Genomic DNA, 21,029 nt, shown 5'->3' with positions numbered 1-21,029 from the left:
AAGTTCGATCAGATCAAAGCAAGAATGAAAGCCGCTCAACACAGACAGAAGTCGTATGCGGATAAGCGGCGACGACCGATTGAGTTTAACGTTGGTGACAATGTGATGCTTAAGGTCTCGCCTTGGAAAGGAATTATCCGTTTTAGAAAGAGGGGGAAGTTGAGTCCAAGGTACATTGGACCATTTAAAATCTTAAATCGTGTGGGTGAAGTAGCTTATAAGTTGGATTTTCCCGATGAGTTAGAAGGAATTCATTCAACCTTTCATGTTTCTCATTTGAGGAAGTGTCTAGCTGATGACACGTCTCACGTGCCATTAATGGACATCGAGGTTGATGAACAGCTGAACTACATTGAGCAACCGATAGATATTGTTGATCGCAAAGAGAAGCAACTTCGTCACAAGGTTATACCATTGGTAAAAGTGATATGGAAACATCGCAAAGGATCAGATGCTACTTGGGAAGCTGATGAGGAGATGCGCAAGTTCTACCCTAGTTTGTTTAAGTGATAGTTAGGTTTCGAGGACGAAACCTCTTTAAGGAGGGAAGACTTGTAACATCCTAAAATATTCTAATATTAAATAAAGAAAGTCGCGTTTAGTTATCGTGTGTTAATAGTTAACTTATGCCTAATAAAGAAAGGACCATGGACTTGGATTAATTAAGATGGATTAAGGGTAATGGGCCTTAGGTCCATGGGCTTTAAGGGATATAAATATCCCCTTAAACCATCCTAAAACCCTAACTATCATTTCCATCTTTCATAAATCTTTACACACTCCAAAACATACACACCACACACCACCGTATACACAGCCGAGAGAGACGAGAGGGGCTTGAGGCCAAACGAACGTTAGTTGGTATTAGATCTTTATTACACGAGATCTAGAGTGCATAAACAAGTTAAACGAGATCCAAACGAGCACTAAAGGTATATTCTTGACCCTTTAAAGTTTACGTTTTATTAGCGTTTAGCATTGAAACTTAGAACAAGAGTAGATCGGGTATAAACGAAACATAAAGTTGTAAACTTGATGATAAATACGAGTGTAATGAACCCGAAAATGGAAACGGCTCGATTAATGAACCCTTAACACTAGTATTGAACGTTTTTGAACTTAAAGGTCCAAACTTTACGTGTTTTCGGGTCAAACCATATCTAAAAACGACCATAGGAATGATCGCGGGTTAGTCAAATACCATACCCATGGATTTCTCGGTAAAACGATGATGATTTTGGGGATTAAGGACGAACAGCGGCGGCTGCTGCACAACTTCGCCTACAAGCGAACTTCGCTTGCAAGCAAGTTCGCTTGCAAGCAAGTTCGCCTAACTGATCAACTTCGCTGATTGACTAAGTTCGCCACAGCAAGTTCGCCGTAGACAAGTTCGCTGTAAGCAAGTTCGCCGTAGATAACTTCGCCTATCCATATGTTCGCCGGATGATAAGTTCGCTGATGTTAAGTTCGCTACTAGCTAAGTTCGCTGATGTTAACTTCGCCAGTAGCTAAGTTCGCTTAAGTTAAGTTCGGTAACGAATCAGATAACGAATCAGACTTAATATGTTATGACGAATGAGTTAACAAATTAGAAAGTAAATTAAAATCCTAATGGAAAATGTGTTAAGACAGTTAATGGAAATAAAATTTTTCCAAGCTGACCTGGCAGCTCGACCCCAGCCAGGGGCTCTGCTAGGGGCTGCCGCCCCTAGACCCCGCTGCCAGGGGCGCTTCCCCCGGACCCCCGTTCGTTGTGGGTAATAACTAAGACTAGAAAGATGATATGAGTAGTGATAGTTAATTGATACGTGTACTTATTATACAGTCAGCCGTGCACAACTGAAGAAAGGGATTACAATTAACGGTGAACGTAACCGCATTCAGGTGAGTTTCTAGCCCCATTCCTTGTTATGTTTTCGGGGCTATGTGCATACTCGATGTGATTAGTTAATACACTTACCTTAAGTGGTAAGTGTATGCCTATTATGATATATGTGTTGATATAAAAGAATGTTTGACGGTACATGAACGATCTTCGGATATTGCATGTACTGTCAGGGGTTATTTAAAGGATATGATTGCTTATGTATATGTTGTATGTGTGAAGTATTTACGTTATAGATATATAAGTATGAAAGGAAGTATGTAAAATATATAAATGAAAGGGAATTGACGGATATGAAAGGAATTGATGGATATGAAGGAATTAACGGTTAAGGGTGGCAGACCCTAATTATATCTGTGAAGAAGGGTGGCAGACCCTAATAATATCTGTGAGGTTATAGGGCGAAAGACTTTTTAAGGGTGGCAAACCCTAATAATATCTGTGAGGTTATAGGGCGAAAGGCTCTTTAAAACGTATGATTATGTATGTAAAGAATTATAAAGTATGAAGTATGAAAGAAAGAAAGTATGAAAGTAAGAATGAAAGTATATGCACTTATGTATGTATGAAAGGAAGTTAAGAAGGTTAAGTATGTAATGTAAGAAGGTATTGTATGTTATGTGATTAACTAGAACTCACTCAGCGTAGCTGACTTTTAGTATGCACGCAGGTGAGTAGAATGAGGCAGTTAGCTTGAGGAGGACACGTGGCAGGGTTGGATGAAGCTGACATCTGAGGATTTTGTTTATGATGTTTTATTACTATGTTTTACGTTAAGTTTTAAAAAGACAAATTATGGATGATTGTAACGAACGGTTGACTATTTTATTATTCCGCGAAAGTTTTTAATTAACTCTGATTTTAAAACTGCGTTTATGAGTAAATCTAACAACAAAGTGGGGCTACCGGTATCGGGGCCTTACAAATGAATAGTGTGAAAGTTGGGACCAGTGACAGCTACTTTCAAAGTTGGGATTATTATCAGCCAATTGCATTAAGTTGGGATTATTAAAATCCAATTTTCCTTAAAAAAATCTAAAAACACAGTCTTACTTAGTTTTTTTTTGTGAGCATTCCGATATAAATTTCGTTAAAAATGAAGTTTGTTTAAAATATCGTATTTTTTATATAAAATTTTAGTTTTAACCATTATTGAATTATTTAAAGTTTTTTATATTTAAAAAAAATATAATTACTTAATTATATTTATATAGTTAATCAACACTAATGTTAAATTGAATTTATTTAATAAAAAAAGAATGAGATTGAGTTGTTAATGGGAGTAAAAGATTGGAGTGAGTTAAATTTTGTAGATTGAAGAGGGAGAAATTAATTTTATAATGTGAGATTGAGATTGTGAGATTGTTGATGGGGATAGTCTAAGTACGCATAGTAGCATGTAAAATGAAATTACAATGAAAGCAAAAGTAACAAAAAGAATAACTAATTCATTAGCATTGAAAACAGAATTTCTCGATCGCGATAATATAGTCATCTAAAAACTAAGCTCTCTAGATGCAAACTCTTAATGCTTCAAGGCTTAACAGCATCTTTTGAGAGGTGAAATATAAACTAAACTCATAAGCCCGTGCTAGCTAGTTTTGTTTGTAATGTTATTGATTTTGTTTAAAAAATCTATATTATGCAAACAAATTAATATAAAGTAACGATTTTATTTAAACTAACTTCACTTGTACTCAATGAATGATCACTTCCTTCTATATCACTTCATTCTTGAAAAGTAACTTGCACCGTACCTAACTAATTTAAGAAAGAAAGAAAGAAAAAAGGTTAGAAAAGGAAGCACTATGTCTATGTGGGTGATGATTGTGTGCAGCAAAAATCATTATAAAACTCATATCTATCTTCTAATATATTGATCATGAGGGTTGATAAAACTCAATACAAAGTGTGTTTTGTGTTTTGTCTAAAAGGGTACTATGGGGTGAGAATGTGTCACAAATATGTTGGTTTTATATATAAGCGAGTAGTTTGTGGCTATACACGTAAACAAAGTACACAAGTGAATTATATTGTACTGTTGTCTTTGCTTACCATTTATAATTGTGTTGTTACACATGTTGTAAGGGTATAACTACACTGTAATTATAAATTTGTAATACAACACAACTATAGTACGTAATCAATCAACATACTTTTTCACATTCTATGTAACGGTCAATTAGAACGGGTTTATCACACTACCACGTAACAGTCACTCTCATCACCTATAACTCACTTGGATACGTGTAAACATCATTTGGGAAAGCGATTTAACCATAATTATTGTGTAATTATTATTATTATTATTATTATTATTATTATTATTATTTGTTTTATGTTTTTATATCTTATGTTTTGACTTAATAAATAATTTTCATTTCAAAGACATTAGTTAAAGACAAATTATGAGTTAAATAAAACAACAAATAAATGACAAATTTATAAGTTAAATAAAAATACCAACACATTCAAATAAAAAAAAGTTAACTTCGGTTTTATTGAATAAAAACTCATTGGGATTATGTTTAGAGATGAATTAAGTAAAATGATTATTATATACTGTAATACAAAAATAAAAAATAAAAGAGCTTACACATTGTTTGCATAAAATAAATAGGACAAAAGACTTATGAACACCATCTATAACTTGAGACTTTTAAATTGGTTTCACGTAAGTATTTGATCTGATTGTTCGGGCTTTGTTTTTCTCATAGTCAAAATCAACTTAAAACCGTCTCAATAGTGCCTCTCTCTCGCTCTCTCTCTTCATTATCGTTTGTTTTTGTATAAGAACGTTCATCATGATCGCTCTATTAAAAAAACGTTTGAAAATCGATCTTTGTAAATGCTATAATAAATAAACAATATTGTGTGGGTGAAAGTGTAATATACATGCTAATAAATTGCATTTAAAGATTAAATGATCATATTCCCATGCTTCTTTTTAAATTTAAGTCACTTCACTTTAGTAAGGATCCATGCCAAAAGATTGGGCTATTGGAGTATAATCGAAGCAATAATATAACTAGTTTTTGTTCACTAACTCATGGACGGTTTCTTAATAATTTTGGTTTGGAGCCATGATATTATCTAGCCACACACTTATCTTCTTGACATGTACCCTTCTTAACTTTCATGCAAAGTGACAAGAAATTAACATAAAATTTGATCCTCGAATCGAATTTCAAATGAGCTGTTATGAATTCGAATCGAATTTAAATCAAATTTCAAAATTCGAATAACTCAAATATTCGAAATTCGTTTCATTGAACTCCCCTAGGTACAACCTATAATGCATGTTGAAGAAGAGCAATATGGTCTTTGAAGTAGGGATGAGCGGATGCCGGTACCTATTTTCCCAAATTCTTGGTACCAGTACCGAAATATTAGATTCGGTACCAGTAAAATACTGATATTCAAGGCAAAATTTTGGAAATACCGGTACCGTACCAGTATCGAAAACTTGGTAGTGGTACCGATTCGATGTCGGTACCAAATCGATACCAATACCCATTTTACTCATCCCTACTTTGAAGCATAAAATCTCATATTAACTTTCAATTCATTTTAAATATTTACAACTTTCACTCCCGACTTTAGTCAACTTTTATTAAATTAAATAGTTTCGGTACTTCTCTCAAACATGGTTGCAGATCTCCCCTTTTACAACTTGTAAATCAAATAGTACTCTCAAAGATCATGTACGAGTCATGGGTCTTACCATAGTGGCTTTTCAGATGGTAGGTAGGTTTCCGTAAAAATGGTTACATGCACGGTCACGAATGTTGTTCGCAATCGCAAGCGTATGCGGTCTTTTGCCTATAGGTATACCATGATGATTAGGCTTTGTTAGTTGTTATTACAACCATTTGTTGCTTGTCCCGCATAGAGAAAACAAAATCAACACTTTTAAAATGAAGACATGGAAGCCTAAAATGAAGAAATGAAAACCCAACGAGTCAGATAAAACTTGAATAAGAGACCCACCATCTAACATCTCACGAGGCCCTACTAGGCGCAATATTAAAAATATAAGAATTTTTTTTTCTAACAACCATGGGTTCTTATACACGTTGTTTAAATAAAGTATAAATTTTTTAAATACAAAGATTTAACTATTTTTCAAATTATCGGGGGTCGATTGAAATAACCAGCTTATTAGTCATCCCATTAGTCGTCGATAGCCCCGATAAGTGAAAACAAAAGCATACCAGTTGTTGCTTGCCCCGCATATAGAAAACAAAATCGTCACTCTTAAAATGAAGAAATGGAAGCTTAAAATAAAGAAATGAAGTCCTGACGAGTCAAATAAAACTTGAATAAGGCACTCACCATCTTAATCATCCCATGAGTCCCTAATAGGCGTAATATTAAAAATATATAAAAGATATATTTGTATTTATTATTTTTTTAACAATCGTGGGTTCTTATGCACATAGTTCATATGAAGTAGAAATTTTTGAAAATGCGAAGTTTAACTATTTTTCAAAATATTGAGGGTCGATTGAAATAACCAGCTTATTAGTCATCCCATTAGTCGTCGATAGCCCCGTTAAGTGAAAACAAAAGCACACCAGTTGTCGCTTGCCCCGCATAGAGAATATAAAATCGTCACTCTTAAAATGAAGAAATAGAAGGCTAAAATGAAGAAATGAAGTCCCCACGAGTCAAATGAAACTTGAATAAGAGACTCACCATCTTAGTCATCTCACAAGTCCTTACTAGGCGCAATATTAATAATATTAAAAAATATATTTTTTTTCTCATTTTAGACACAATATTAAAAAATTCAAAAAATATTTATTTATTTTTTTCTCACAAATGTGGTTCTTATAAACATTGTTCAGATAAAGTAGAAATTAAATGCGAAGATTTAACTAATGTTCAAAATATTGAGGGTCGATTGAAAGTACCTGCTTCTTAGTCGTCCCATGAGTCGCCGATAGCCCTAATAAGTGAAAAAGAATCATACTGGTTGCTGCTTGTCTCGCATAGAGAAAACAAAATTGACACTCTTTAAATGAAGAAATGGAAGCCTAAAATGAACAAATGAAGACCCGAAAAGTCAAATAAAACTTGAATAAGAGACTCACCATCTTAACCATCTCAAGAGTCCATACTAGGCGCGATACTAAAAAATATACAAAAAGAATATTATTATTTTTTCTCACAGCCGTAGGTTCTTAAACACATTGTACAAATAAATAGAATTTTCAAAAATGTGAAAATTTAACTATTGATTAAAATATTGAGGTTCGATTGAGAGAATCAACTTCTTAGTCATCTCATGAGTCGTCGAAGACCCGTTAAGTGAAAAAAAATCATACTGGTTGTTGCTTGTCCCGCATAGAGAAAACAAAATTGACACTCTTTAAATGAAGAAATGGAAGCATAAAATGAAGAAATGAAGACCCGACGAGTCAAAGAAAACTTGAATAAGAGACCCACCATTTTAATCATCGAGTCCATACTAGGCGCAATATTAAAAATATAAAAAAATGTTTTTTATTTATTATTTGTTTTTTCTCACAATTGTGGGTTCTTATACACATTTTTCAAATAAACTATAAATTTTTGAAAATGCAAAGATTTAACTATTGTTCAAAACATTAAGGGTCGATTGAAAGTACTTGATTCTTATTCGTCCAATGAGCCGTCGACAGCCTAGTAAAGTGAAAACAAAATTAGGGCTAATGTATCGTGTAGACCCGTACATGATAAGACACGGACACGAAATGTGTATACGTGTACATGGCAAGAAACTTATCGTGTACTTGTATCCCAAACAAGAATGCGAACCTGGTACTACCTGGTACACGATAAGAGCTATTTAGAAACACATATTTGACAACCTGTTTAGTGAAATAAAAGCCGAAGAGGAAATGTTCGTGAGTGGTAAGTGGTGACGGCTGAGAAACAGAGTGTGAGAATGTTTTAAGAATTTAGGATTTAGGATAGCTTATAATTATATATATATATAAGTATAAAAATCTAAACATGTACCTGTTTATACGAAACATGTTAAGGTCTAACTTGATACCTCTTAAAGTCGTGTAGGTACGTATCATGTATTCATGTCTCGTGTATAAATGGTCAGCCGTTGTTGTTAGTAATATCAATTGAGTTGAAGGGTCAAACGTTAAATTAGTAGTGCCAACGTACGAAAGGCAGGATAACATGCAGTCACGTATACGCAACATGGTGTCGTTTGACCACTGGACTGAGTAACACAAACCTTTGCGGCGTCGGTAGAGCAACTCCGGACCCCATGTCGTGGCACATGACAGCTGGCAGTGAGTGAAAGACATCATCACGTGATTTAACATTGGGATCAGAGGTATTATATTTAAAAAAATAAAAAGATCTAATCTCCACGACTCCACCTGCACAAATAGAATAATGCCACATGAGTTCATCTTTTTGAAAGCTTATTCACGATCAAACTACTTCCCAAATACGCATCAATAGTCCAATACGTATTTTCGAATTATGTAAATAAACTAGTGCAAGTATTTCGTGTATTGCGGCGAGAATACGGTCGGTACATGTTCATGTTATTATGGTATTGATATGGTACCGATACTTGATATAGAAATCGTAATGTAACCAAAAGATAACGATATAGATTTTACATTAATCGAAAAATCTTAAAAATGATTATCGGCAATGATTGCCAATTCAGTGGGAATTGATACAGTCTGTCACGATATTGGTATATTACCGGCACTCTCTATAGCATACGATACAAAAAATCATTTTAATTTGAATACAACAATGTTTTCAACATTGTTCGACTAGAATAGGCAGAGCCTTGTTACATAGTAGGAACTTAGTCGGTTTGTTACAACATCGAAATTCGATTTTGATTCCACGTAGGTGGATCTACCTTATGTGGGTATCATAAGATGCTTTATTAGGACACCACCAGTGGTTTCAAAAAAAAAAGTGAAAACAGCTCATTACATAGGTGAAAAACGTCCCACTAAAAAGATACGTACATAGCTCATATAAACAAAATAATAAGTAAAAAGGGTGGGTCCAACCATTTTGCTGGAAAACACCATTCTCACGGCTACAACAACATGAACGACACACCTTTTTTCCTCTTCGCACAATGGTGCGTAGTCGTTAGCATGGGTGCCACATGGAAGTGCAACGCCCCACTACACATACTCTTCTTGGAAAAGACAAACCCACTTGAAATGGATTAACGCCAAAATGAAAATGTAAAACATCATTCTCACTTTACAAAACATAAGTTAAATCTAATCATATTGATATAAAATCTTACATTTTAAGTACAGTCTAAGCCATCTTTTGGGAATGAGTTAGAGCATTTCATATTTTCATTTGGTATATATACCATCGTTTATAACCATAGGCTCTTTTTTATACGAGCATTTATCTTTGTGTGTTTCATTTTATACGAGCTTAAGCTCTGAAACTCTGTCAAATTAATGAAGTAGCCGTGAGCCCGTAAACTATTAATTTGTCTATGCAGATATATTTCTTTTTTTCAATTCATTTGACACATTTGAATTCACAATTAAATGCGTCTTTGTTCCAACCATATTCTAAGCCCATTATGAGGCTAAGCTAGTTATCTCTTGTCTACTTTTCGTTAAAAAAAGGGATATTGGTTTTTAATACTCTCAACTTTCCCTCATTGGTAGATAACACTCCCAACTTTCGATTTGTCACCCACCACTCCCAACTTTCACCCTATTTTCCTGTACCACTCCCCGTCTAAATAAACACTAACCTCGTTAATGTTTTGGACTAAAAATGTCATTCAAATTAGTTGAGGGGTAAAACATAAATTTTATTTTTAACACACAACCTCTATTTCCGGTGACCTCGTTTTTCCGGCGACCTCGTTTTTTCGGCGAATTTGAGTTTTCCGGCTTCTCGTCTTTCAGAAAATGGAGATGGTTCAGAGGTGTAAAAAGGTGATGGAGATCATGAAGATTGTGCACCGGTGGAAATATGATGAAGATGGTGCTTGCCGGAAACCTGCAACTCGATTTTCCGCCACGCAGGCAATCCCAGAAGGTAGCTGGGTGAGACACTGGTGGTGGCGGGGGTTGCGGTTTTGGGGGCGGTGGGTGGTGAAATGATGGATATGGTGTTCGCCGGAAACCTGCAACTAGTCGAAAAACTCAAATTCATATGTGAAGCTTGGTGAAATGATGGGTATGGTGTTCTGAAAGACGAGATAGCCGGAAAACTCAAATTCAACTGAAAAAACGAGGTCGCCGGAAAAACGAGGTCACCGGAAATGGAGGTTGTGTGTTAAAAATAAAATTTCTGTTTTACCCCCTCAACTAATTTGAATGACATTTTTAGTCCAAAACATTAACGAGGTTAGTGTTCATTTAGACGGGGAGTGATACAGGAAAATATGCTGAAAGTTAGGAGTGGTCGGTGACAAATCAAAAGTTGGGAGTGTTTTCTACCAATAAAGGAAAGTTAAGAGTATTAAAAATCAACGTCCCTTAAAAAAATACCAATTGAAGTGGAAAGTTTTTTCAAACAAGAGAATGGGTCAACTATTCATATTCTCAGTAGATTTTTAGAACATTAACTTTTGAGTTTTTGATAAGGTATATTTATATGAGGTTGGGTTGTAATAAGAAGATTAGTTTTCCTAGGAAGGATAAGAAATAATCTTGTTCATTCATTTTAAAATTGAATGGTTGAGATTAGGTTAAAGAGATCATCAAGTGTAAAACAAGGGTAAGGGCATAATAGGGATAACACATTTGTTGACTTTCTCTCTCCACATGCAAGGAACATGTCAAATTCCTCAATCATTTTAAAACGTCCATAACTTTTTTATACGACATTTTTTTTTTCAAAACAATTTCACCATAAAAACGAGTGTTTTTTTATCTTTTATATGAGTACCATATTGCTTTATAAAAATAAAAAAAATTCGTGGGTTTTTACAAAATGTGTTTTACCATAATTGTGTTTTACAAAATTGTGTTATATAATTGTGTTTTATTTTTTGAATTGTGTTTTTTTACATTGTGTTATTTAATTGTGTTTTTATTTCCATAGTGTTTTTTCCATTGTGTTTTTTACATTGTCTTTTTCAATGTGTTTTTCATAGTGTTTTATTTTCCAACGAAATATCCGAAGACTTTTCCGGCAATGTGGTGGCGGTGGGCGGTGGTGATTGTAGGAGATAAGTGAAAATTTAAGTGGGTTTTATTTAAGTATGTTTTTGAAATTAAATTAAGTGAGTTTTCAATATTAAGGTATTAGACAAAAATACTCTCCTTCTTAACCGTCTTAGGAAAATCAAACTTCTTATTTGGACTTTTTTCTATTTATATGATTTAATTAGTCATACTTGTCGTTAGATATTTTGGTGATAGTTGACTGATAAATCCTGAACAATATTATTATTATTAGATATAATTAATCAATTTTGCATATACAATTTCGGTAGAACTAAATTAACGAGTTCTTTTTATGAAATACTTATATTAAATATAAGCTTTTGAGTTTTGAGTTTAACCAGAGTGGGTAAAAAGAACATTTAAACCACTATTTTTCTAACAAATCTCAACATAAATACATTAACGTTGGAAGTAATTTACAACTTAATAGGCCCGTCATGTGTTGGTGACCGGAATAGACATATTGGGCTCGTGAGACTCATTATGTAATGAGTTTATGAGGTTACAATAAGGTTTTATTATATTTGGTAATGTCTGGCTAGCAAGTTAGGTTAGTCTATATAAATCAAAATATGTTAAACATTAGAGAAGGTGGTGGGCATGATGTAACCGGGTTAGGGTTCATCGAGAGTCAAACCGAGTTAGTGTTTGAGGTTTGTAATCGTTTTTTTGAGTAATATTTTCTAATTAATAAACAATAATTATTTGTTTAGTTCGTGTTTGATTATCGATTCGAGACTTAGAATTAACTGATCAACAAATATAACAATTCAAATTTCAAACATCTATTAGTATTATTGTCATAATTTTTTCTTATTATATTATGAAGATATTAAGCTTCAAGTGTCAACACATGATATATTTTTTATTGCCGTGATTGTTGTAACGTGCATACATATTTATAAATTCAAGTATTTCACTATCAAAACCGGAATACGTGTATTCAACCATCATAGACTTTACATAAAATACAAAATCCAACAAATTATTTATATAAACTCATTTTTTCCTATAAATATCACCACACTGTGTTTTGGACCAAAAATGGTGTATTATTAAAAAGCATTTTTTTTGAACGACCAACTAAGTAACGCCGGGTACCCCATACGCGACCCCCATTGGCTAAAGGTAGCCCGAGCCGGCCACTAGTCCGGACGGACGGAGCCCCTATAAACAATTATTAAAGTGACATACAAATATTAAAATCAGAGAACGTAAATGAAGTTACAAAAGCACTAAAACCTTTTCATCAAATTCACGTATATATAATTTTTATTATAACAATTAGGAAAATATAAATTTGCTTTCCTTGTATTAAGTCTACCAGTAGTGATCTCGTTGTGGAGGTAGAAACACCCCCCCCCCCCCCCCCCCCCGCCGGTTATGAGGTTAGTTTTGGAATGGATCGTTGTGCAACGGGGGTTTGTAAGAGAGAAGGAAGAAAATAGTAGTGATCGCAAGATTTAAGCCTTTTTATCACAACACCACTTATTACAAAATTCTCTGTTGCCCACTAAGATGTCACATGTCGCACAACACCCCTATGTAAAGAGTTCCCGCTACACATGGTCTAATAAAGTCATATGTAACCAGTTAGCCTAAAGGGTATACATCCCTCAACATCATTCCACTCATTCGTCACGTCTACTTCACGTCACATCCAGGGAGACCCCTCGCGTGAGGGGTGCCATGTGTCTGCCAAGCCAGACCAGTAGAGGTTGCCCACTAGTTTATACCATATAGCCTTATAATATTCTCTTTCAAACTCTCAGTATAAATACATGCAAAACACCAAATAAAAGTAAAAAGAGATGGTTCAAAGTAAAAGATACTTAAAAATTCATGACAACCATTTTAAACACTAATTTCTTTTAATTTTTATAATTTCATTATTTTTACATATTATTAATCTTCACCAAAACCAAAAGTAAATAAAAAAAATATATATATGTAGTTTGCAAAAACACACATATGTAACTCTTAATCTACGTATATTTACCTCGTATGAGATACATATATGTAGTTTCTCAATACACATATATGTATTTCTATAATGTACATATTTTTTTCTTCTCTTTCCTTCTAGTTTTGAAAAAAAATATATAAATATAAAGAAAAAAAATAGTGTTTAAAGATGTATTTCACAAATTTTCAAGTTAAACTTATCCCCTAAAACTAAAAGCACATTATAAAGTTCTTAGAGCTATCTATCTAAAATTGCATGGTGTTGAATACATCTAATAACTTTAATTCTACGTGCCAAATATTTCAAACGTAAAGTTTGAAACTCAAGGGGCCTTTTGGACATTTATTCCGCAATCACAAGTCACAACCACTGCATATAAGATTCGATCTTTGACTCTGAAGTTGAACTTGTTGACTTGATGTTTTATGCCCTTTCAAAGTTTCAATCTTTCATATATTGAAATGATAATGATCCGACAATTTCAAACATGGGCTTTGATACATGTGTAATGGGCCAAACACGGTCCATTAAAGTCTAAAACCGTAATATATATTAATGGGCTCATACATCAATACATCATCACTAATTTAGTTATTACCACATAAAATGTAAAAACATTTGAGAATTTGAGACCCGAGTGGTTATAGTTAAAACACGGATGGTATCGTTATACTCTTCTTGCAAGTATATGTTTGGTTCCAAATAGTTAAAAGCATATGAGCGTTTTGCAAGTTAATTGTATGTGAAATAACCATGGCCGGCTCTAAGGGAGGGACGGGTGGTTGATTGACCCTGGCTCTGGTTAATTGTATGTGAAATAACCAGGGCTGGCCCTCGTTGGGACCACACCATGTCATTATTAAGGAGATTTCTCTGAGTTCTTCTAGGACCTACTAATGATAGCAACCTATAACCTCTTCTTAGGACCACAAGTTGTCACTGTCTTTATCAATGGTTATTTGTCTTTTGAATTGTTTTGTTACTTTAGGGATACTACCCCAACATATGTGTTAAATCAAAATAATCTTGTTAATTGCTAATCATGTTAAAGCGCAATTGCTGAATGAACACATACAAACAAGCATAAGTTAAGCTATAGACACCAAATGGTTTACAACAATAAAACCGATGAGAGTTTCATAAAATTCCCAAATGCTCCCGTACATATAATATATATAGTTCGTAGATTTAGAACAATACCAAGTTTTTTATACATCTTTTTAGATTAGTTTGCTAACAATTACATATATGCATAAAAAATCATAATTTCAAATCATATAACCTAGAAATTAAATAAAGAAAATTTTACTTAAACATGAATATACCATTAGATGCCATTTAGATTAGCATATCATCAAAAAAACCTAAAAGATATGTGTTTTTGTGTATATTATTTACCTCCACAAGCCACAACAAAAACAACTTTACATGATATATATGCATCCTTCATGCTTTCATTTGGCTCAAGATATATATACACTACACATCAGTCAACCGAAAAGTCAACTTGATCTCGTGTTTGACCTCAAGTGTTTTTAATAGACTCAACAGAGACGGCCTTGGCGGTATCCATGTGATTCAACCGACATGTACCAAGAAGGGATTCGGGTAGCTCGTCTTCTGTGTTAGCCTGATAATAGTTGCAAGTGTATATATCAGTGTATGAAGCGTTTGCATATGTCGAAGGTACAAGTACTCGCTGCATTATAAGATGGTATAGTGCAAGCGCATTAAGCTTACTTGTATTAAGAAGGCCATTTCTACAATCAAATTGTTTAAGTAACCGAGAACAAGATTGACCACACCTCGTGCCACAGTTGACGAACCCACATCAATGTCAAGCTACAAAAACATATCGAAAAAGTCAAAGTCAAACTTATTCTTTTAACAATTTCAAGATCAAATCTTTTATCTCTACTTGATCTTCTCTTCAAGCAAAATCACCAAAATTAATATATACTTAAGATAACTTTATCTTAAAACTCGATGTCGAAAGTAGTTTGTTTGACCTTAAAAGTCAAAGTCAAAGTCAAGAATTGTGTTTACCTCCAAATAGTTCTCTCCACGAAAATAATTCACTTCGAGTGCTTGACCAACCAAACACGCTTTCTTCCCGACACTTTGCTTTACCAACCATGATCCCTAAAGATTAAAAAAGACCGCTATAATGAATACTTCATCAGGTCAACAAGCCAATGACATTTACGACTTACCTTAGATATGTACGGTATGAGCTTAAATCTTGAATTTCTAAACGCATCATCACCGTTCACAAACCGTTCTAGTGAAGGAGATTCTTTCAAAGGAGTTTTTGTCATGTAATAAAGAACAAGATTATACGCAGCCGCACCCGGGACCTAATTTACATTTTAATTTATTAAACTCGGATGGTCAACACGTTTGACTTAACAAAAACCGAAAGTCAAACCTGTATGTTGATGACAAAGAAAAACTCAGGTCCACCTTTTGCTGCATATTTCTACAAACACACTTGATTAATATTATATTCAAAGACCAAAAATTTGTTTTATCTTTATTATTATTATTATACCTGAACAATGCCACCTGGACGGGCTGCGAGATCGTCTTCACGCGTATCAGACTGTAACCAGTCAGCACCAACCATTTCCATCAAGGTTCCTTTAGCCTTATTCTGTAATATTTACAGTTTTAATTCATAACTCATAATGAAACCGCGTATGCATTTTATGTGTTTTAACGGTAAAAAATACAACCTTTTGATTATCTTTGAGATAATTCGCTCCACGGACAAGGAATAAAGACGGATCGGAAGCAGCCCATGTGCAAGGCATGTTGCACCTCAAATCTTTGACCAAAGTTGACCCGTAACAAGGCTTATTACTCGAGTCTGAATCGGCACTCTTTTGAGATGCAAGATTATGCAACTTTTTCACAAAGGTGGCAGCTGTTGATAGTGTTGGCTGCTAACATAAAGACCAAATTCAAAAGTGAAACAAAAATGATAATAATAATAATAATAATAACAACAACAATATAAAGTTTTTTGAATATTATGAGGAATATACCTCGATAGTTTGTCGGTCGTCTTGTACGTTCATATTTCGTTTATCTTCCAAAGGTTCGGGGACATCATAGAATTCATCAGCGGTGTCATTTAGTCCAGTAAGACTTGATGAACAAGACTCGGGTGCTTCATTAGCATCTTCCATTTTATCATCTTCTAGTTGCACTAACTCGGTTTCTTGTTTGATTGGTTCTTCACTTTTACGAATCGACTCAACTTCTCCGGTTAAAAACTCAGAAGGAAACTGATCTCCACCCTTCGCTCTAAATAAATCTTTCAATGCTAAAAAAAAAAAAAACCATGTACTTTATTACATTTTCAGTTATGTTTTGATGATTTAAAACTTTGAATACCTGAAACTCGACACAACATACGAATAGTCATGGACCGTGAAGATGTTTTCGGTAAATATGATCTCCATATTTTCCAGTCAAGTGAAAGCATGTGTTTCACTAAACATTCTTTACCTTCATTCAATGGACTCATCACAAACCCCCCACCTGGAAAATAATAATTGTGAAACATATTATTATGGAACTCACTTGAATAAAACTTATGATATAACTGAAATCATGTGTTACTTAGAAGACTAGCTCGAACGTATCCTTGTTGCGGTGGACATTTGCTGTGGACCACAGAATGACATAGAATTACTGAAGAAAATGAAAAAAAATTGGTAACAAAATGAGATTAAATTAAGAAAAATGAGAAAATGAACATATTTAGATCAAGATTTACCGTAAGTCCCGTCTTCTTCCCTTCTCCAGTATCGTCTTAAAAGTAAATCTCGTCGACTCATCCCCCTGGTAACAACGAGTCAGATATATGCATACACATGCATACATATATATATATATATAGGGGTGAGTTGACAGAATTACAAATTTTGTTCTTTAAATATATGCGATTTATGGATCAGGTCTTTTAAAAAGTTTATTTGCGGGCCGTGTCCTTTATATAACAAAATACATATGCTTTTTGTCCTTTACACTAACTGTCATCCAAAAACTCAGTTAAATCTAAACATGCCAAGACTTAGCAGGGTTTTTGTTTAACATATTTTATTTAGCTTCTTTTTCTAATAATATATATAATTTGTTTTTTTAATTATAAATACTTATATAATATGCGTAAAAAGACTTAAATGCCCTTACATGTCAAGACTTAACGGGGGGTTTGGATGCCAGTTAGTCAAAAGGACGAAAATCAAACAAACATGCCATGTAAAGGACACCGCATGCAAATGAACTTTTTAAAGGATTTGATCCATAAATTGCATATGTTTAAAGGACAAAATTTGTAATTCTGTCGGGTGAGTTTTATATAATATGTACCATGGTAGCCAGTCCCGGCATAGCTGAATGTGTATGATATCGGTATGACCATCAAGATGCTCAACGACCGTGCCATTATAAAAACAAAAGTCCCATCTGTGTTTCGACTATTTGTCAAATGTCTAAAATACCCTTCATCGATAACAACAGATAAAGTTTTCTTTGAACTTACTCGGATCTAGATAGGCCAAGTGACATGAAAGTTCTGAAAACAGCCTCACAAGTCCCCTCAATTACACCAACCGCCATTATAGCCGGATAATCACTCGAAATCTGTGAATTTGTATCTTTCGCTTCTTTAAATAACCTTAACCCTGCAAAATGCATGTCAGTGAATTTGCAAAGGGTATTTTACTATTTTAGACATTTGATGAATCGTTTATATTATACCGTTTTTACAACCGAAGATCTTCCATTGTGAAGGTGCAATCACATCAGATGTCATAGCATCAACATGCATGTCTGCAGATGATGTCCAATCCACAGAACGTTTACGGGCCGCAATCATGGAATCATTTAATCTGTCAAACAAATAATATTAATTCTTTGGGTAAAGTTAAAATACAAAGGGAGACAAAAATGAGAAGTGTGAGAAGGATTTGTGACTACACAAAAAACCCCTTAAAAATAAATTCAAAAATAATAATAAAAAAATCATAACTCAAGATATAAATAAAAAAACAAAAAAAATTAAAAAACTAAAATGTTTCCGCCATCATTACCGTTAAAAAAAAATAAAAATAAATGACGAAAAGACACAATGCCGAGATCAAAGACACAATGCCGAAAAATGAACAAAAGACACACTTATAACTAAAAAAAGACACAATAGATCGCAAAATATAACACAATGCCGAACAAAATATAGCACAATGTTGAGTAATATAAGATAATATAAAGAAAAAATGACACAATGTCAAGGGAAAAAGACACAATCAACCCAAAAACAAACCCAAAACACAATGATAAACAAAAAGACACAACGACTTTTTTCACTCACCATTGTTTTGTTTTTTTGTTTTTTTTTTTGAGAACGAGAAAGACGGTGGAAACATTTTTATGTTTTTACTTTTTTCATTTTTTTATTAAATGTTGAGTTATGATTTTATTATACCTATATGGTTGCCATCTTCGCTTTGAAGTTGATCCCTGTTCCACTGCAACATCCTGCAAAGCATGTATCCAACTTGCAGCTTCTTCAGGGGTGCTTGCTCCCAACTATGAAATTAAAATCGTAAAATTTTATTATGCAAATGGATAATAAAACTATAAAAGTTCATAATGAGATAATTGTTTGCAAGAATATTGGTGTGTACCTTAAGACAATCGTTGTGATTTAAAGCATTGTAAAGGGAGAATATAAAGAACACCTGGTTGTTGTAAGTAATAAGATAAAGAGTTAAAGACCGAATGCAAATCGATCAATAATAAAGGAAAATGCGTAGGATCATACTTTTCTACTAAAGCTCTCTCTTCCATTGTCTGTAACTCGAATGCAAGAATCTATGACCGCGCTTCTTAGTGGCTCCTGAAAACAGTTCAAAGGTCTGTATAGTTAGTTATCAACAAACCGAAATAAACTGACTCATAACTGAAATAACCGGCATAACAAAGTCAAAACTAACCAAACTAAACACAAAACTGACTGTTTGGTTTTATGTTTTTTCATAAACATAAAACCTCAAAATATGGTAGGGGTGTGCGTGGTACGGTTCGGTGCGGTTTATGACTAAAACCGAACCAAAACCAAACTTTTTCGGTTTTTGGTTTTTGGGTTCGGTTCGGTTTTGGATGCGGTTTTTTCGGTTTTGCTAATCGAGCCAAAACATTTTGGGCAAAAAATAACTTGACCCAAGATATTGATATCGAGCATGATATATTTTTTTGTTTAAACTAATAATTAATAGAATACTGAATATTTGGGTTTCAAATATTAAAATCTAATAAAAGATACATTTAAAATCAAAAATCAAAAATCAAAACTAAAAGTAATAGTATTATTCGTTATCAACCATATGTAGCAACCAAATATATTTGTTATTAATCATATGATAAAACTAAACAAATGGTCGTCGGTTGATTTTGTTTTAATGGTTACGGTTAACATATTATGGTTATTTCACTTTTTTTTTTGTTATTTCGGTTCGGTTTTTTCGATTCTTAACAAAATACAAAACTGAACCAAAACCAATATTTCAATTTTTGCTGAAGTTCAAAACCGAACCGTCGGTTTCTAATTCGTTTTTTTTTGGGTTTTATCGGTTTCGGTTCGGTTTTTTCAATTTTGTGCACACCCCTAATATCTAGTCAGTTTCAGTTTTGCATGTAATGAAAACTGAAAAGACGAGCTGACTTTTATAACCGAACCCCGTGAAAATAACTTTTGTTATTAAACTTATGAGTCATAAGTTTTATTTTAGATTGTTAAGTAGTTTATAAAAAGTTAATAAATGGCGCAGACAAAATCATTTACGCCAAAATGTGTAATAATCAGATAATTATCACTTAACAAAAAGATTTAGACCCAAATTCGTGAAAACCGAGAAAAGAAAATCCAATGTGAAAACCGGAAAAACTGAAGCCGAACGGTATTCGGTTTTTTGTTCATTATGAGCCAGAAGCAACCCAAACCGACTCATGCACGCCCCTATAGCAGAACTTTATCATGCATTTCAAAAATTTACAAAAGAATTACCAACAAATTTTGTTTCCAAATGAATATTTAAACAAGATCAAAAGCAATAATGAGGTGCAACATTAATACATTATCCAAGTAAGATAAAAATATGAATAAATTGAATAATATTATTATTACTTCTGAATCTGATGAGGGTTTAGATTTGAAGCTTTTGAGGCACCTTTCTTCAAGGATAAAATATCGTTTACGAGAGTATTGTAATCCGAAGCGGTTGGAGCGAAAGAGGTACAACCATCCCTCCATTCTTCCATCAGATTTCACAGAATCCATTTCTCAAACAGGAAGGAAGAACAAGAGAGATTATTGAATAATAATAATAATAATAATATGTTTATAGATGATGATCCTCTGATTCCACAAATGGGAATCAGAGAATTCAGAAACTCAAACAATGGATTGAAACCGGGTAGCAAAATGAATTAAATGAAATTATTTTGTATTTTTGAATATGTTGGTTGTTTCTTCTCTTGTTATTATTGTTATTATCAATCAATAAACATCATAAGCTGCTTAAATAAATAAATAAATACATATATACGTAGGATAATAACCAACCGTCATTCAAATATTTGTATTTCCAACCAAAAAATATATAACTAACTTTGTAGTCACAAGTATTACAATTTGAAAACATGATATTTAAAATACAAATTATGACGCCATCCGTGGGACTCGAACCCACGACCACGTGGTTAAAAGCCACGCGCTCTACCAACTGAGCTAGAACGGCTTTTTGTTTTTATGTAAGAAAAGTGCTTTATATAAACGTTCCGACAAGTAATGTTTTGACGGTTTTTAAGTCAAACCGCGAGTTAAATTGTTAGCACTTAGCACCAACTTGTTTCATTGTTAACTAAAACTGATGTTGGAAGTTAACAGTCTGGTTTTGATTTGGTTTCATGGTTTGTT

The 21,029-nt window shown here is 33.5% G+C and overlaps 1 protein-coding gene and 1 non-coding gene across 2 annotated transcripts; both read right to left on the bottom strand.

The window, feature by feature from the left end:
* Positions 1-14,567: 14,567 nt before the first annotated feature.
* LOC143570788 (protein ENHANCED DISEASE RESISTANCE 2-like) lies at positions 14,568-20,390 on the bottom strand. The gene is made up of 18 exons (XM_077056354.1): positions 20,238-20,390; positions 18,876-18,950; positions 18,739-18,792; positions 18,537-18,640; positions 17,813-17,943; positions 17,595-17,736; positions 17,423-17,518; positions 16,827-16,891; positions 16,670-16,741; positions 16,442-16,588; positions 16,117-16,370; positions 15,778-15,987; positions 15,594-15,695; positions 15,471-15,521; positions 15,256-15,399; positions 15,089-15,184; positions 14,783-14,884; positions 14,568-14,672 (listed from the first exon to the last, which is right to left on the bottom strand). Exons 1-18 carry the CDS (start codon positions 20,388-20,390, stop codon positions 14,568-14,570), a joined length of 2,103 nt encoding a protein of 700 aa, XP_076912469.1.
* Positions 20,391-20,777: 387 nt separating this feature from the next.
* On the bottom strand, positions 20,778-20,850 carry TRNAK-UUU (transfer RNA lysine (anticodon UUU)). The gene has a single exon. It is a non-coding gene; the product is annotated as a tRNA-Lys (tRNA).
* Between the last annotated feature and the right edge of the window lie 179 nt (positions 20,851-21,029).

This window comes from Bidens hawaiensis, unplaced genomic scaffold (genome assembly GCF_021521415.1).
Source record: "Bidens hawaiensis isolate Kalapana, Puna unplaced genomic scaffold, B.hawaiensis_p1.1 tig00025049_1, whole genome shotgun sequence".
NCBI lineage: Eukaryota > Viridiplantae > Streptophyta > Magnoliopsida > Asterales > Asteraceae > Bidens > Bidens hawaiensis.
This window is presented reverse-complemented; position numbering and strand designations above follow the sequence as displayed.

Bases quoted from the DNA above. Each gene is read 5' to 3' on its own strand.
- LOC143570788 (XM_077056354.1), bottom strand. From the start codon at position 20,390: ATGGATTCTGTGAAATCTGATGGAAGAATGGAGGGATGGTTGTACCTC. The intron at 16,892-17,422 runs GTACATATTATA...CGTTGTTACCAG, and splicing joins TGCCGGGACTGGCTACCATG to GGGGATGAGTCGACGAGATT. The intron at 15,185-15,255 runs GTAAGTCGTAAA...TTTAATCTTTAG, and splicing joins TCATACCGTACATATCTAAG to GGATCATGGTTGGTAAAGCA.